The following is a 17,420-nucleotide window of genomic DNA, read 5'->3' as shown; positions in this document are numbered from 1 at the left end:
CAAAAAAAAAAAAAAAAAAAGAAACAAACAGTTCTGAGACCTTCTTCCACCACTGATTAAGACTGGGGTGCAAGTATTAGGGATAATATTCATTTAGCTTTCTGAGCTTTTTGGGCAGACTTGGTGACCTTGCCAGCTCCAGCAGCCTTCTTGTCCACTGCTTTGATTCTGTCAGTCACTGAGAGGACTGTGGAGGGCCTTAACAAGAACTGTGGATTTGTCTTTTCCACCTTTTAGTTCTGTCCGCTTTTGCTTCATACCTCACCTCACTTCTTTTTGTTGTTGTTGTTTTTGTTTGTTTTTGAGATGGAGTCTCACCCTGTCGCCCAGGCTGGAGTGCAGTGGTGTGACCTTGGCTCACTACAACCTCTGCCTCCCGGGTTCGTGTGATTCTTCTGCTTTAGCCTCCAGAGTAGCTGGGATTACAGGTGCCTGCCACCACATCCGGCTAATTTTTGTATGTTTGGTGGAGATGGAGTTTCACCATGTTGGCCAGGCTGGTCCTGAACTCCTGACCTCAGGTGATCCACTCACCTTGGCCTCCCAGAGTGCTGGGATTCCAGGTGTGAGCCACCACACCCAGCTGTTCACCTCAGTTCTTAATCTGAAGAGTGGGCACACCTCGCAGGGTTGTCACCAGGACTCAATGACACAGTTGTCATAGCCAGCGTCTGTCTAGCTGTGGCCCCCGCCAGGCGCCGCACTGAGTGCTGTCCTTGCACTTTCTCATTTAATCCTCCTGGCGTCCCATAGCACCTCTACCATTCCCACCTCACAAGCTAGGAAGCGGCACTTAGTGAGGGGAGATGGCTGCCCGCCGTGGCATGGGTGTCCCTGTCTCATCAGCAGTCTGTTTTGCCTCCTGCATGTCCCTTGCCAGAGCTTGGCAGCTGGTTCACTTCGGAGTGAAGGTTGGCTGGCTTATGGTTACTGTTGTCTACAAACTACAATGTGTATTTATACAGAGACACAGTAGCACCTAGCAGGTTCTGTCCTGGGCCCTGAAGGTGAAAGTAAAGAAAAGGAGGATGACCGGGCTTGGTGTCTCACACTTGTAGTTTCAGTACTTTGGGAGGAGGCCAAGGCAGGAGAATCACTTGCCCCAGGAGTTCCAGACCAAACTGGGCAATGTGGTAAGACTCTGTGTCTACAAAATTAAAAAAATTAGCCAGGTGTGGTGGCGTGTACCTGTAGTCCCAGCTACTTGGGAGGCTGAGGCAGTAGGATTGCTTGAGCCCAGGTGTTTGAGGCTGCAGTGAGCTATGATCAGGCCCCTGCACTCCAGCCTGGGAGACAGAGTAAGACCCTGTTTCAAAATAATAATAATAATAGTAATAATAATAATGAAAGAAAAAAGAAAATGGGGGTGAAGCCCACAACCAGCAGAGGAGTGAGAAGAGGCAGCCCAGCGTGGAGGAGAGCAGGGCCTTGAGAAGCACGGTCTTACCCGCGAGCCCCACGCCCACCCATGCTGGAGCATGTGAGCCGTCAGTGCCTTTTGAGTTTGGCGCCGGTCACACTTGTTAAATGAAGAATGAATGACATTTCACCCTCTTGAAAGGAGTTATGGATCTGGGGAACTGGAGCAGCTGCCATCCATTTCGTTTTACTGTGGGTTCTAGAGACCACAGTCGCACTGTGATGTTCTAACTTCCTCCCCTCCCGCCATGAGATGGTCTTTGCTGCCCAGGGCTTGCCTGACCTCAGATTCCGGCATTGGGGTCAGTGTTCCCTCTCTGGCTATTCCTTTAGGATTTGTGTCTTCCCAGGAGGGTCCCTCCAGAGAGTGAGAGGTGAGAGGGACCTGTATTAGTTGACATTAAGCAGACAGAGTAGAGGGACCACCAGTCTCGGCCCTGAGTGCGCCGTGTACTTTTACATCTGGTCTTGCTTCTGTGCAGAAAGTAACCTCAGGTGGCCTGTCTCATCACCTGCATTCCACTCAAGAGAAACCTGGGCTTAGATTGGTCATGGAGGCTTGCCATGGTCCCTCGCGGCAGGTGGTGAAGCTCCCAGCTCAGACAGTGGCTGCCAAAGGCCAGAGTCCTCTGAGCCAGGTGGCCTCCTGTGTGGAAAAACAGGGTCGGGGGCTGGCTTAAAGTGAAATGGCTTTCCCTTTCCTACCAGAGAATAAACTTTTCCTTTTTTTTTTTTTTTTTTTGAGATGAAGTTTCGCTCTTGTTGCCCAGGCTAGAGTGCAGTGGTGCGATCTCAGCTCACTGCAACATCTGCTTCCTGGGTTCAAGCGATTCTCCTGCTTCAGCCTCCCTAGTAGTTGGGATTATAGGTGCCTGCCACCGTGTCTGGCTATTTTTGTATTTTTAGTAGAGACGGAGTTTCACCTTGTTGGCCAGGCTGGTCTCGAACTCCTGACTTTCAGGTGATCTGCCTGCTTCGGCCTCCCAAACTGCTGGAATTACAGGCGTGAGCCACCAGGCACGGCCAGATAATAAACTTCTCTGTCTCTCTTTTTTTTTTTTTTTTTTTGAGATGCAGTCTCACTCTGTTGTCCAGGCTGGAGTGCAGTGGCACTATCTTGGCTCACTGCAACCTCTGCCTCCTGGGTTCAAGTGATTCTTCTGCCTCAGCCTCCCCAGTAGCTGGGACTACAGTCATGCGTGCTGATTTTGTATTTTTAGTAGAAACGGGGTTTCACCATATTGACCAGGCTGGTCTTGGACTCCTGGCCTTGTGATCCACCTGCCTCGGCCTCCCAAAGTGCTGGGATTACAGATGTGAGCCATTGGGCCCAGCCCAGAGAATAAACTTCTTAGAGGAAAAAGGCTCTGGCACACTCATCCTTATGTCTTTGTGCCAGGCACAGGGCTCTAACCCAGAGTTGCCCCAAATAAACATTACCTGAGTCAGCTTATGGTGCCAGGGCATGAGGGCAGCTCTGGGGGCAGTGGGGGCTGCAGCGCTGCAGGCAGATTCTGCAGGGGTGATGGATCCTAGGAGGACCCCATCCCCTCTCCTGCAGCCCCCACCTATTCCCCTGCCCTTTGTTGTGTGTGGTGTGTGGGCTGGGATCGATGTGACTTTGCCTGTCTGGGCCTGCTGTTTGTCCATGTGTCACAATGTGACACGTTGACCCAATGCAGATCATTCCCTGACCACAGAGCGCTGCTCCTGAGAACCCTGCACCCCTCAATGGAGTGAATTGCCATAAGCCTCTTCCTCACCCACGCTCTGGGGTGTTAACAGCTGAGGCCATTCGTCGGTGACCCGTGGGACCCGAGCTATTCCTGCAGCTCAGCGGACCTCCTGGCTGTGGTGGGTAGCTCCTCTCTTTTAGTCAGATTCCAAGGCCTCTGCAACCTGGAGCCTTGGAGGGGGTTCCATTGGAATTACTGGGTAGCAGAAAGCCGGGACCTCCGCTGTATGGAGGAAGTTGAGGCTGGGAGTGGATGGGAGACCTTCCTTTGGTCATAGGTGTGCAGGGGAGGCCATCAAGGGAGTCTCTGACACGCGGAGGCAGAGCCTGGATGTGGGACCCAGGACTCTCCTACTCTGCTCACGTCTGACCTGGATGTGGTTCTTTTTTGCCAACCCAGTTTCAGGAGGGAGGTCCACTCTCCTGAGGGGGGTTTTGGAAATGACAGCTATCAGAAAGGGACCTTCATGTCTCTGAGTGGAGATCCGGGAGCTGGGAGGGGCTTCCCTCTGCTGCCTGGAATTCCACTCTGAACCATTAGTCATTCTTTCCAGCGAAGCAGGCGCTTCTCTGGGCAACACAAATCCTCCTCAAGGTGACTGAAGTGACCGGATGCACACCGCCACCCTCCTGAGACAGGCTGACCTGAGGCCACTGGGATCTGGCTACGGGAGGGAGAGGGGAGGGGGTGGACATGTTCCAGCTTTGACCAGTTCAGCACTTATTGGGAGACTCAGGTGGATGTCAGCTGCTGCTGGGTTCCCTCAGTGTTAGTTGCTTAATCGTTCAGTGCCTCAGTTTCCCTCCTTCATCTTGGCTCCCACAAAAGGTGAAAAAAGCATATTTCTTGCTCACTTTCCCAGTCTCCTCGGGTTTCAAGACCCAGAAGCACTCACTTTTACCCTTGTCCTTTTTTATGGGGCTTTCTATCCGGTAGGGCTGGCCTTGCTCAGGCTGGCTCTGCTCCTCACTGTCTGGGGTCTGGAGGCTTTGCTCTTTTATCTGTCAAGCAGGCTAACAACAGGGCTTTACTTTTAGGGTGGTTGCGAGGATGGCCAGGGATAGGTGTGCGCTCACTGCCAGGTCCTGTGTTTTCTTGGACCCCCTAGAGTGAGGACCTCCTTAGAGGAGCTCAGCATTTGGTGACTAACATTGAGTTGAATTCCTTATGAAAGGCAGCATTTCCCCCAGGGCCCAGCGGGGAAGCAGTAGAGAGATCATTTACACTCAGGAAGATGCACCTCTCTTAGTTGTAGAGTTGAAGAGGTGCCAGTGATATGGAAAGTGTTTTTCCTGGCCCTGGAGAACGCCCTGTGTCCCTTCCTGGCCCCAGGCTCCGTGTGCCTAGGCCTTTCCTGCTTTCCCCTTTCCCCTAGCTGAGTGAGGCTCTGCTCTGCCCTTTCTCCTCTTTGGCTTGGCTAACAGCATGCTGGTCCATAGGTAAGGGTCCACGGGGAGGGCTCTGGGGGAAGTCCAAAGCCAGGAGGCCACTGAGGTCCTTTGCTGTGCCCTGGGGAGCAACCGGCAAAGCCAGGGTTGGGGGAGGGAGTGTATTAGGTGGTTGTGTAAGAGGCAGAATAACAGATGGGCCACGGGAGGATTGGTAATGGGACTGAGACAAGGGAGGGGTGGGGCAAGGCCAGGTTTTGGCTGGGGGCTGAATGGGGAATGGGGAGCGGGTGGGATAGCTGAAAACTGGCCGCTGGCACACTCATAGGGTCTGCTGTGCACATGCAGGGAGATAACTCACCCTCGGTGCACTTCGTAAGTGCCAGGCATGACCAAAGCCAGGACTCTTCCCTGAGCCAGCTTTCCACCCTCCCCCACCAGGCTGTCAAGGGACAGGGCCTTGGAATCGGATGTGTGTTTTTTTTTTTTTCTTTTGAGACAGAGTCTTGTTCTGTCACCCAGGCTGGAGTGCAGTGGTATGATCTTGGCTCAACTGCAACATCTGCCTCCTGGGTTCAAGCGATTCTTCTGCCTCAGCCTCCTGAGTAGCTGGGACTACAGGCGTGCGCCACCATGCCTGGCTAATTTTTGTATTTTTAGTAGAGACGGGGTTTCACCACATTGGCCAGGCTGGTCTCAAACTCCTGACCTTGTGATCTGCCTGCCTGGCCTCCCAAAGTGCTGGGATGGACTGGAGGTGCTTAATAGATGTTATCATCAAACTGAAGATAAGGCCAGGCCTCAGGTTAAGTCCCAGGTTCTAGAAGCTTTGGGACTACACCAGAGACCTTCCCTCCCCTCCCTTCCCCTCCCTTCAGAGCAGGGCAGCCTGCTCTGAGCCTTGTCCAGTTGTCCTTCATGAGTGGCCAGTGCCTGCTCTGGGGAGTGTGGGGCTTGACTCACAGCCCCAGGCGTTTGGAGGCACCTGCTGGAGTGCCAGGCCTCGTTGGCTGCAGGCGCTGGGCAGGCACTACGCGGTGCCCAGAGGCTGTGGCCACAGCTAGGCAAGTGGTGCTTCCCTGGGTTCCTTCTTCCCACCATTTGTGGAGTGGCTTTTCTTAGTCATTCGCTTATTGATGCCCATGCCTGCTTCCGTGGCCACTCAGCCACTCAGCTGTTCTCTCCAGATTCCAGTAGCAGTGCACCTTTGGTCCCATGTTGGCTACATTCATCCCTCAGGAGGGGTCTGCACTGGAGCATTTTGTTTGTTTGTTTGTTTGTTTGTTTGTTTGTTTGTTTTGAGACGTAGTGTTGCTCTGTCACCAAGTGGAGTGCAGTGGCGCATCTTGGCTCACTGCAACCTCCAGCTCAGTGCAACCCCTACCTCCCGGATTCAAGAGATTCTTCTGCCTCAGCCTCGAGTAGCTGGGATTACAGGTTTGCACCACCACGCCTGGCTAATTTTTTTATTTTTAGTAGAGAGGGAGTTTCACTATGTTGGCCAGGCTGGTCTTGAACTCCTGACCTCGGGTGATCCACCCTCCTCGGCCTCTCAAAGTTCTGGGATTATAGGCATGAGCCATTGTGCCTGGCCTAGAGCATTTAATATCTGCTTAGCAAGGCCGTTGGCCCTGTAGTGAGATGAATGTTTGCACCTCAGGGATGCAGGCTGATCAGGTGGAGAGGCCACACACGGGGAGGATGGCAGGCCATAGTGGAAGATGGCTTTGTACTGATAGACATCTGAGGGACATCCCATGGTCACACCCTGCAAGTGGCCTGGTAGCAGTCAGAGTTATGTCAGGAGATTGTCATTTGGGGAAGCAAGGATTGGAGTGGAGGCTGTGCTTGCCCCCCGGGGCTGGCTGACCCTGGGCAGAAGCACCATCTCCTCCCCACCCCTTCCCCAAAATGTGGGAGATCAAAGTACTCTTTGAAGGAATTTACTGTATTTCCAAATGCAATAGAACAAAATACACCATTATGGGAAAGATCACAGCTGTGATGGAATTTATACTTTTTAAAAAAATTTTTTTGTTTTTAATTTTTTAAAAAGATTTTTATTATTATACTTTAAGTTCTGGGGTACATGTGCAGAACGTGGATGTTTGTTACATAAGTATACACGTGGCATGGTGGTTTGCTGCACCCATCAACCCATCATCTATATTAGGTGTTTCTCCTGATGCTATCCCTCCCCTAGCCCCCCCACCCCCCAGCAGACCCTGGTGTGATGTTCCCCTCCTTGTGGAATGCTTCATGAATTTGTGTATCATCCTTGTGCAGGGGCCATGCTAATCTTCTCTGTATTGTTCCAATTTTAGTATATGTGCTGCCGAAGCAAGCACAACTTTACACGTATTTTATAATTTAGTATTTAAAAAAAATTTTGAGTTGCATGTGGAGAGACAGCGTAATATTTTTCAGTGCATTTTAGAAACAGTTTTTGATTTTAATTAATTAATTTATTTATTTATTTTGAGATGGAGTCTTGCTCTGTCACCCAGGCTGGATTGCAGTGGCACCATCTCGGCTCACTGCAAGCTCCACCTCCCGAGTTCATGCCATTCTCCTGCCTCAGCCTCCAGAGTAGCTGGGGCTACAGGCGCCCGCCCCCACGCCCGGGTAATTTTTTGTATTTTTAGTAGAGACGGGGTTTCACCGTGTTAGCCAGGATGGTCTCGGTCTCCTGACCTTGTGATCTACCCGCCTCGGCCTCCCAAAGTGCTGGGATTACAGGCATGAACCCCGCGCCCAGCCTATTTATTTTTAAATTAATTAATTAATTTTTTTTTGAGACAGTGTTGCCCAGGCTGGAGTGCAAGTGGCCGGATCACAGCTCACTGCAGCCTCAAACCCCTGGGCTCAAGCGATCCTCTTGCCTTGGCCTCCCAAGTAATTGGAACTACGCCCAGCTAGTTTTTATATTTTTGTAGAGACAGGGTCTCACTGTGTTGCCTAGACTGGTCTCAAACTCCTGGCCTCAAGTGGTTCTCCCACCTTGGCCTCCCAAAGTGAGCCCAGGAGTTCAAGGTTGCAGTGAGCTATGAACGCGCCACTGCACTCCAGCGTGGGCGACAGAGGGAGACTCTGTCTCTTAAAAAAAAAAAAATTTAAAACTGAATATTTGGTAGTATATTTTGTGTTGTTTTCTAGAAATTTCTGTCTAGGCACTGAATCGTGCAGCCTGCTGTACTACTCGACTGTGTGTTTGAGAATGTTTCACAGTGCTGTGTGTAGACCTAGTGCTTTTAACTGCTATAGTTTAGCTGCTGTAGGAATGGGCCATGGCTTTTTTCATTTCTTTGGTCGCTGGACACCTCAGTTGTTCGTCATTGTTCCTGATGTTTTCATGCAAGCTGATGGGGAGGGGGCAAGTGTCCACGTGTCCCCTGTATGCGAGTGGGGTGGCTGGGGCGTAGGTGCACACTTTTTCAGTTTACCTTGAGCCAAGATTTTGTGTGCACTCAAGATTGTGCCCTGTCGAGTGTGGGTGAGGAGAGGCGCACCACTGTTGTTTTAATTTGCTTTTACCTGATTCCTAGTGAGGTTGAGCATCTCTTCACATTTATTTCAGCTGCTTGGGTTTTCTCTGGGGCCTCTGAGAACCCTCATCCCGGAGGGTCTCGGTCACACCAGGGTTGGTGTCACCTCCCTTCAGGGCACCAGGCACCTGTCTTCAGAGGTGCTGATTTCCTCATCTGGGTCCAGGCACACTTCTGCGGCCGCCCTCCCAGGGCATGACACAGCTCATTAGGTTTCAGATTTTTATCTTCCCTTTTATGAGACTACACTGTAGTAACCTTTGCTGGACTTTGATGTTCCCAGGCCTCCCGGCGTGTTCCCAGAGGGTAACTTTGTCTCCGACTCCTAGGGGCTCACAGGCCCTGCTGTGTCTGAGCGGTGCTGATGCTGGCTCTGTCCCTGCAGGCAGACCTCTGCGTTATGACCTGGCTGCTGGGCTACGTGGACCCCCTGGATCCCAGCTTTGTGGCTGCCGTCCTCACCATCGCCTTCAATCCGCTCTACTGGAATGTGGTAAGTGATATGCCTGACACTGTCCAGACGGGAGTATCCCATTGCTGGCTGAGCCCCACATGCAGGGCATCACGGCGGTTGCTGCTGGCTGGCCAGACAGACAGACAGACAGCTCTGCTCTTCCCTCCTGTGTCTGTCACTGGCTGGTGTGGAGTACTAGGCACTTCCTGCCCTCTCGCCTTGGGGGTCCAGCAGCCATTGGGCTGCCCAGGCTGGTGTCAGGATGGTCCAGGACTGCAGGGGTGGCCCTCCTAGCCTCACAAGAGCCTGCAGGAGAACGCTGCCCCACAGTGGGGCTGCCATTGGTCACATGTGCCTGGCAATCTGGTGGCCTTCTCATGTATGAAGTGGGTTGTCCAGGAAGTAGGGGCTCTCTTCCCTGTCTGCCATGTCACACAGTAAAACCACTTGCTTGTGAACCCCCCACGCCTCGTGTGTTCCATAAACACAGTTATTTTTCCCACATGAAGCTTCCTGCAAAACGGCCTGCACATTTAGGACCCAGGTGAGCTGGGTAGCAGGAGCAAGCCGACATGAGTTGAAAACAAGCAGCCAGCGTGGCAGCAGCTCCTGACGGGTGCCAGGGGATGTTTGGGTGCCCGGGCACCAGCACCGAGGGGTGGGTGGACTGCGTGGGAAGTGGGTTCTGGGCCCTTTCAGGAAAGTGTGGGAGGGGAGGGCCGTCAGCTCCTTCTTCAGCCTTTCTGAGATGACCCCCGCTACTCCCCAGACTGTGGGGTGAAGCTCTTGGCGTTCCTGGCCTGCTCTCCCAAGGCTGTCTCTAGGCGGTGCTTCTGGGCTGCTTCCCGGGGATCCTGCTGGGGGAGTGGGTGGTCCCGGGGCTCAGCAGGGGTTGGGCTTGCTGATGCAGAGCCCTGAGCACCCTGTGTTCACCCCCGAGGCTAATCTGCAGAGTAAGGCCAAGATCAGCGTCAGCAGCAGATTGTTCCAGACAGTTTTCATTTAAGGTGAGCCCTTGATCCCAGGGCAGAACAGGACATGTTTTTCATTTAGTTTATGACTTGAGATTTTTCTCCATCTGGTGAGAGAAGTGGGTGGGGGCCGGCCTGCTCATGTCGAAGACAGTGCATTCCAAAGAATGCCCTGTCCCTGCTGTCCTGAACATGCTGGACACGCTCCGAGGATGGATGCCCCGGCAGCCCACAGAGATGGGGCTTCAAGGGGAGGTTCAGAGGTAGGACTGAGACTGGCGAGCTTGGTGTAGCCAAACACAGGCCTCCTGGACACCCCTTACTTCTGAGAAGCCTTGGCTGGGCTGGGGAGCACCTGTACTCTCAGCCACACCGTCCCTAGCTGGCCCCAACCTCCTGACATGGGCCCCTGTAGCCAGGGCTGCAGCCGCGGTGCCTGGCCGTCCTGGCATTCCCACCCACTGCCTGGCCTGCATGCTTCCCCTCTCCTTTCACCTTTGCACACACCCAGCATGCCAGAGATATGAGGTAGTGAAGGGTGAAGAGGATGTTTGGAAGCTGAAAAATGGTCCTGCAAAGACATCCACATCCTGTGAAGGTCTCTTATATGGTGCACACACAAGGGTCTTTGCAGATGTGATGAAGTCAAGGAGCTTGAGCTGGGGAGATGGCCCTGAGTTACCCAGCTGGGCCCTAAGTGCCATTGTGTGTGTCCTTTTAACAACGGGGTGGCACGGGGACATTGACTCACAGGAGTGTCTCGTCACCATGAAGGCAGAGCCTGGAGTGACCAAGCCACTAGCCAAGGCAGGCCAGGCCCACCAGAAGTTGGAAGAAGCAAAAAACGGAGTCTCCCTCTCGGAGCCTCTGGTGGAAGCACAGCCCAGCCGACACTTTGATTTTGGCTCAGGGGTAACTGACTGGGGATTGCTGTTGTTTTGAGCCCGTAAGTTGGTGGTCATTTGTTACAGCAGCCACAGGGAGCGAGGCCAGGGTATTTAAAAAGCCAAAGACCCCTGCTAGAAGATGTCGTGGGCCTAAGCCTTGGGGTGTCAGGTGTGCTGTGCTCTTTCCTGTCTACATTCCTTCTCCACAGCTGGAGGAGGTCCCTGCCCTCTGGCTTCCTGCAGGCCTGACGTTGACCGGCAGTCATTGAGGTACAGGTGGGTCTCCCAGCACTGGGGGCTTGGCTGGCCGAATGCGTAGCGGGTCCTGAGGACGCTTTTATTTATGCACAAGCCCCCTCAGGTCACTTCCCGCTGGCCCAGCCAACAATGTGTTTTTGTGCAGTTCTTTGTGAAGGTTCGCAGTGGCTCATGAATGGCAGAGTGGTTAAGATGCAATAAGATTTGGCTGGGTGCGGTGGCTCACGCCTGTAATCCCAGCACTTTGGGAGGCTGAAGTGGGTGGATCACCTGTCAGGAGTTTGAGACCAGCCTGGCCAACCTGGTGAAACCCTGTCTCTACTAAAAGTTTAGCTGGATGTAGTGGGGCATGCCTGTATTCCCAGCTACTCGGGAGGCTGAGTGAGGCAGGAGAATCGCTTGAACCCAGGAGGCGGAGGTTGCAGTGAGCCGAGATTGTGCCCCTGCACTCCAACCTGGGTGACAAAGGGAGACTTTGTCTCAAAAAAAAAAAAAAAAAAGATGCAGTAAGATTTGGAAGACAGACAGTATGTGTCTGTGTGTTTGGCATACGGTGTTTTTTTTTTTTTTGGTCATAAACTTTTGATTAGTCTCATTTTGAGAAAGTTTTTCACTGGAACAGTTTGTGGTCATTAGTGGGAGAGACAGCAAGCTCTTCAAAGTGGTTTCAGAAGGAGAAAAGTTACAGAAACAAGTTACAGAAACATGTTGCAGTTCAGTGGGCTGCTGCCGGGGAGAATATGGAGAATATCCGGACAGCATCTGGAGTGGGATGAGGAGGCCCAGCTCCTGGATGCCAGAAGCCCGATGGGCAGATCAGTTGAGTCAAGGAGTTCGAGACCATCCTGAGGAACATGGCAAAACCCTGCCTCTATAAAAAATACAAAAATTAGCCGTGTGTGGTGGTGTGTACCTGTAGTCCCAGCTACTGGGTTGGCTGAGGTAGCAGAATCACTTTAACCTGGGAGGTCGAGGCTGCAGTGAGCTGTGATCACACTACTGCACTCTGGCCTGGGTGACAGAGCGAGACCCTGTCTTAAAAAACAAAAACAAAAACAGGCCAGCAGGTCACAACCAGGGAAGCACTTAAATAACTTAATAGTTATCAATGCAGTTGTCCCTGGGTATCCACAGGGGATTGGTTCCTATTCCCCATGGATACCAAAATCGGCAGATGCTCAGGTCTCTGATGGAAAACAATGTTGTATTTGAGTGTAACCTCTGCCCGCCCTCCCATATACTGTACATCATCTCTAGATTACTTATACCTAATACAGGGTACATGCTAGGTAGTTATATTGTATTACTTTTTGTTGTTAATTTTTGTTTTTATCTTTTTCTGAATTTTTCTTTCTTTCTTTCTTTCTTTTTTTTTTTTCTTTTGAGATGACATCTCCCTCCATCGCCCAGGCTGGAGTGCAGTGGCGTGATCTTGGCTTACTGCAACCTCTGCCTCTGGGGTTCAAGCGATTCCCCTGCCTCAGCCTCCCAAGTAGCTGGGATTACAGGCGCCCACCACCACGCCCAGCTAATTTTTTTGTATTTTTAGTAGAGATGGTGTTTCACCATCTTGGCCAGGCAGGTCTTAAACTCCTGACCTCGTGATCCACCTGACTCGGCCTCCCAAAGAGCCGGGATTATAGGCATGAGCCACTGCACCCGGCATTTTTTTTTCTTTTCTTTTCTTTTTTTTTTTTTTTGAGACAGAGTTTTGCTCTGTTGCCCAGGCTGGAGTGCAGTGGCACGATCTCGGCTCACTGCAACCTCCACCTCCCAGGTTCAAGTGATTCTCCTGCCTCAGCCTCCTGAGTAGCTGGGACTACAGGCATGTACCACTGTGCCTGACTAATTTTTGTATTTTTAGTAGAGATGGGGTTTCACCATGTTGGCCAGGCTGGACTCGAACTCCTGACCTCAGGTGATCTGCCTGCGTTGGCCTCCCAAAGTGCTGGGATTACAGGTGTGAGCCACCGCGCCTGGCCCCTGAATATTTTTATCCTCAGTTGCTGTGGAGGGCTGGCTGGTGGTGGCAGGACTCACGCTCAGCTGTTGTGCCCAGTGCATTTCATGCAGTATTTCAATGAATCTTCATAGCAAATGCTATTAATATCCCCTTTGGAGACTGAAGCTTGAAGAGGTTCATTCATACATTCTTCAAATGTTTACTGAGCATCTACTATGTGCTGGGCGCCATCCCAGCCCCTGGCCCTCACGCAGCGGCTTCAGTGGTGAATGAATGTATGGCACTGCCGGGGACACAGCTGGCAACGGGAGGGACAGATGGGGGTGATGGTCAGGGAAGGCCTTTCTGATGGGTGTCCTTTGACCAGAAACCTGATTCTCATGCAGGAGGGCCCTGAGGTGTCTGGGGAAGAGCATTCTAGTCAGGAAAACACAAGTGCAAAAGTCCTGGGGCACTCTGAGTGTCCTCAGAGGTTTTAAGGGACAACTCCTGCTGGAGCCAGGCAGAAGGAGAATGGAGGAGCAGGACAGAGAGGTGACGGGACGGTGGCGCAGGCCTTGCGAGCCATGGGGAGACATTCTACGGACTCTGAGCTGGAAGCCATTGCAGAGGTGGCATGATCTGAGTCAGAGTTTCAAGGCCACTATACCAAGGACAGAAGAAAAGAGGTAAAAGTGGAGCTGAGAGGCCAGTAGGCCCCAGATGGCAGCTTGACCACGCTGGGACTGGCGGAGGTGGGAGGAGTGGTCAGGGAGAGCCGAGAGAGGTGGCTTGGCCAGCCCATGGTTGGTCCTGAGTGACCTGTGGGAAGCAAGGCCGTTGGCTGCCCTGGGGCAACCATGGGAGGAGAGGCTTGTGGAGGAAGAGCTCCGTTTTGCCTGTGTCAGACACAGATGTCCTTGGGCTCCAGACTACATGTGAAGGCCAGGCATGGTGGCTCATGCCTGTAATCCCAGCACTTTGGGAGGTCAAGGCAGGTGGATCACTTGAGCCCAGGAGTTCGAAACCAGCCTGGGCAACATGGTGAAATGTTTTCTCTGTAAAAATACAAAATTCAGCCAGGTGTGGTGGTGACCACCAGCTACTCGGAAGGCTGAGGTGGGAGGGCCACTTGAGCCCTGGGGTCGAGGCTGCCATGAGTTGTGCTCAAGCCATTGAACTCCAGTTTGGGTGGCAGAGTGAGCCCCTGTTTCCAAAAACAAAACAAAACAAAACAAAAAAAACAAAACGAAACAGACTGTGTGTGAGTCTGGACTCCTGGGGAGCTGAGGGCACTGGAGGGGGCCTTGGCCCCAGGCCCACTGTGTGCCTTTCTGGGCTGTGGTTCTAGGGAATTTTTTTCCAGTGTTGGGCTGGGGTGCTGCCCGCGCCTGCTCATCAGCACCCACCCCGTGCCTCCCCTCTTCCTTCCCAGGCTTCCTAGGTGAACCACCTGCTCCCACCCCTCCCTCCATGTGGCCAGCTGGCATCTCCTCCACTCTGTTGGAACATTTCTTCCCAAGGCCTCCTCCTCCTCTTCCTTGTTCAGACCAAGGGAAGCTTTCCCGGCCTTCTCTTTCTGGGAGAATTCATACTGCCGACCCTCACTCTTCCTGGAGACAGGCCTTCCTGCGTGCCACAATGCTTTTCTGGCTCTCTTCCTGCTGTTTTTGTGAATTCTGCTTCCCCCGCCTGGTGTTCATTTGTTCAGTGAATAGTCACCGAGAACCCGCCATGCACCAGGCACGGTGTGCGTCCTCAGAGTGAATGACCTCTGTCCTTCCAGAGCATAGATACGTTTGTAATGAATGCTGTGATAAGGCCTCAGGAAACAAAGATCGAGATGCTGCAGAGGGACTGACAGGCTTTTCCCTCTGTCGTCTGGGTCTCAGTCTGTGGCCTGGACTCCTCAGGGCTCCAGGACCTTGGGTCCAGGCACTGTGGCCCTGCCTAGGAGTCTCCAGTCTCCAAAGGGAGCCCCTGCCAGGACCTCCCTGATGTTCTGTTCTTTCTCTGTCGCTCCAGATGCCAGGGCAGTGGTCCAAGGACCAGCATGGACTCCCTCTTCTCACCTGCCCCCGGGTCTGTACCCTTGCGGACTCCACCTGGCTTCATGCCCTCGCCCCCACCAGATCACCAGCAGCAGCTGCTTGCAGCCAGTCTCCCCATTGCTTCTCTCTAGCCACCCCTGAGAGCCATGCTCAGAGGTCTCCAGGTCTTCCAGGAAGTGGAACTTTTCCCCTGACCCGGGAGGCCATTCTGGCAGGCGTTCTCCCACCTGCATCCTCAGCCATCCCAGGTCTTGGGCCTTCCTAGGTGATCTGGCCTCTCTTGTGCAAGGCTGCCCGCAGACCTTTGCTACCACAGCCTGGAGTGGTCCTTGTCAGGTGTCCCTTTCCATGTGACCCTGCCCTCTCTGGCTCGGGGTTGCTGACATTTTGCGCCATCCCGGGCACTATAGGTGTCCAGCAATGTCCCCGGCCTCTGCCCACTAGATGTCAGTAGTACCCCAAGTCCAGGCCATCTGAGCGGTTTCCAGACATTGCCTGATGTCCCTTGAGGGGCATGGCTGCCTGGGCGGTCTGAGTGCCTACCTCTCAGCACAGCCTGTCATACCCACTGTCACTGTTTGTCCCTCACTGTCCTCTTAGAGCATCCCAGGAGCATCCTAAGAGAGTCGAAGCGGAGCCTACTCTGCTCCTGCGTCGCCAGCCCTTGCATGTGTAGTGCTCTGGGTGGCAGCTGCTGCCTGACCTTCTGCATCAGGGAGGGCAGGGCACCTGTTGTAGTTCACTGACTGTACCCAGCACCATGCCTGACAGAAATGGATGTCCAGGCAGTGTTCATTGGCTTCGTGAGCATGGACTGCCCATTGACTGGTTTTCTGTGGTGGCACCTGGTGGACAAGATGAGGCTCCATTGTGCCAAGTTCTGTGCACACCCCGACTTTGTGAAATAAAGCATCGCAGGGAGGTAAAGCGCAGCAGCCATTTGTAGCAGGCTCAGTGATTCCTGGCATCCCAGTGAAGATAAGATAGGCAGCCTGTGCCACTCCAGCTCCTGGAGTCCCCCTGCCTTACCCTGCCCTGCCCTGCCCTGCCATGCCCTGTGTCATCCTGAGGGAGCCAGCACGGGAGGCACAGCAGCCACATTGAGCACTGTTATTTACAAGAGTGAAGTGTGCACATGCTTTGGTATTGTAACTTTGTTGAAGACCAGTTGCATGTAACCAACATCAAAGCTGCTGGAGACACAGCCAGTTGGGACCCTACTTCCCAGCTAGAAGGATTTCTAGGCAGAGTGGCCTGTGTCTGATTTCCCTACGTCACTGGGACCCCATGAACCTGAAGGGGAGCTGTAAGGAATCCTGCCAGGACGGTAGATGCACACAGAGTCATGCCGGTTTCCTCCAGCCTTGGGAGGGTGCTTCCTGGTGCCTTTGTTTGTTCCCTTCCAAGCCCTGCATGGCCACCCTGCTTTCTGCTCTCCCTGGGTGCCCAGCTCTCATGTGCGGGTCTTTGCTTGGGGACACCCAGGTCCATCCTCAAGGTCAGTGTGCAGCCCCTCCCCTTCGAGGCCCCTCTCTCGCACAGTGCACCCTACCCAAGACCTCTCGCTCTGAGGGTGGGGTTTCCATCGGGCCAGGGACAGCATGTGCTCCAGGGAGGGAAGGCATTTGACAGGTCAGCTGCAGATAGGCGTTCCGACACTCACTGTCAACCAGACCAAAGCCCCGGCCCTCGGCCCTGCAGAGGATACCTATAGAGGGGCAGCAGGCCTTATGTCTGTATCAGGAAGCTGACCTGTCCCTCTGGCCAGGGACTTTCCTGCTTTTAGCCTGAGAGTCCCTTTCCCTGGAACCCAAGCCAGTCCTGGGCAGACCAGGACAGCTGGCCACTCTAGTCTGGAGAGTTAGTTTGGGAAGAGGCAGCGTTTCCTTTCTGGGAAGTGAGAGTCTGCTTGCTGCGCTGGGCCACTGGCTGAGCCTGGGGTTTCCAGGGCCTGGATGTTTAACCTGCTTTATGGTACTGGCAGCAGCTGCACCCCAGGGTGGCCAGACGGTAGGTGGCGCTGTGGGCAAGGTGAGGTGTGCTTGTCCTGGCTGCTGTGAGGAGGAGGTGACAGCCAGGAGGAGGAGGAAAAGGTATGGGTGCTCCTGCCTCACCTCAGTCACCTCCTCACCTGCAGCTCCTTCACCTGCCTACCACCCTTAGTGTGCATTTGCTGCTGCTGCTGCCTCAGTTTCCATTTTCAGATCCCCAGCCAGCGGTCTATGGCTCATTTCTGAGTGCCGCAAGGGATCCCTCCAGGTTCTGGGAAAGCCAGCCTTGTAGGTGCTGTGGGATCAGCCCAGGCCCCGTGTCCTTGTCACTCACGTCCCCTCCCTGGGCATCAGTTTCTCGGTCTCTAAAGTGAGGACACCCAGCTGAGGCCCCATCCAGCTCTGAAATGCTGTAGTCCCGTTGCTTTACCAAGTCCTGGCTCTGGGGCGGCTCTGTGCCGGGACGGGACCCTGCCCTCCTGGGCTGGCGCTTGGTTAGCAAGGTCAGATTGGACATTAGATGTGATGTAGGAAAATCAGCATTTGGTTAATAAGAAAGCTCACAACTTATTAACCAAGGAGTTATAGGAGAGAGCATAACCAGGTAACGCGTGGGGAGACAGGGTCGTGGCAACTGGAGGAGGTGACAGTGGGCCATAGGCAGGGCAGTAGTTGGCCTACGTGGGCTTTTGGAGAAGTCGTAGGGGCAGGGTGGGCAGGAGTCGAGGAGGCCAAGGAAAGGGATATGAGGGTAGACAGAAGGTGGACTACAGGTGGG

At 53.5% G+C, this 17,420-nt stretch overlaps 1 protein-coding gene and 1 non-coding gene across 5 annotated transcripts in view; one reads left to right on the top strand and one right to left on the bottom strand.

The window, feature by feature from the left end:
* Positions 1-17,420, top strand: part of PEMT (phosphatidylethanolamine N-methyltransferase) — a 94,644-nt gene that overhangs the window by 10,912 nt on the left and 66,312 nt on the right. For 3 of the 4 annotated variants that reach the window (XM_023191753.2, XM_023191756.2, XM_023191757.2), the window contains exon 2: positions 8,474-8,581. In XM_023191753.2, coding sequence (XP_023047521.1) covers positions 8,474-8,581 — 108 coding nt within the window. The remainder of the gene's footprint in view (positions 1-8,473; positions 8,582-17,420) is intronic. The other variant, XM_023191755.1, reaches the window with a different exon arrangement.
* LOC111526186 lies at positions 6,785-6,891 on the bottom strand. The gene has a single exon (XR_002726282.1). It is a non-coding gene; the product is annotated as a U6 spliceosomal RNA (small nuclear RNA).

This window comes from Piliocolobus tephrosceles, chromosome 16, assembly GCF_002776525.5.
Source record: "Piliocolobus tephrosceles isolate RC106 chromosome 16, ASM277652v3, whole genome shotgun sequence".
Lineage (NCBI taxonomy): Eukaryota > Metazoa > Chordata > Mammalia > Primates > Cercopithecidae > Piliocolobus > Piliocolobus tephrosceles.
The sequence above is the reverse complement of the archived record's forward strand: the minus strand, read 5'-3'. Positions and strand labels throughout refer to the sequence as shown.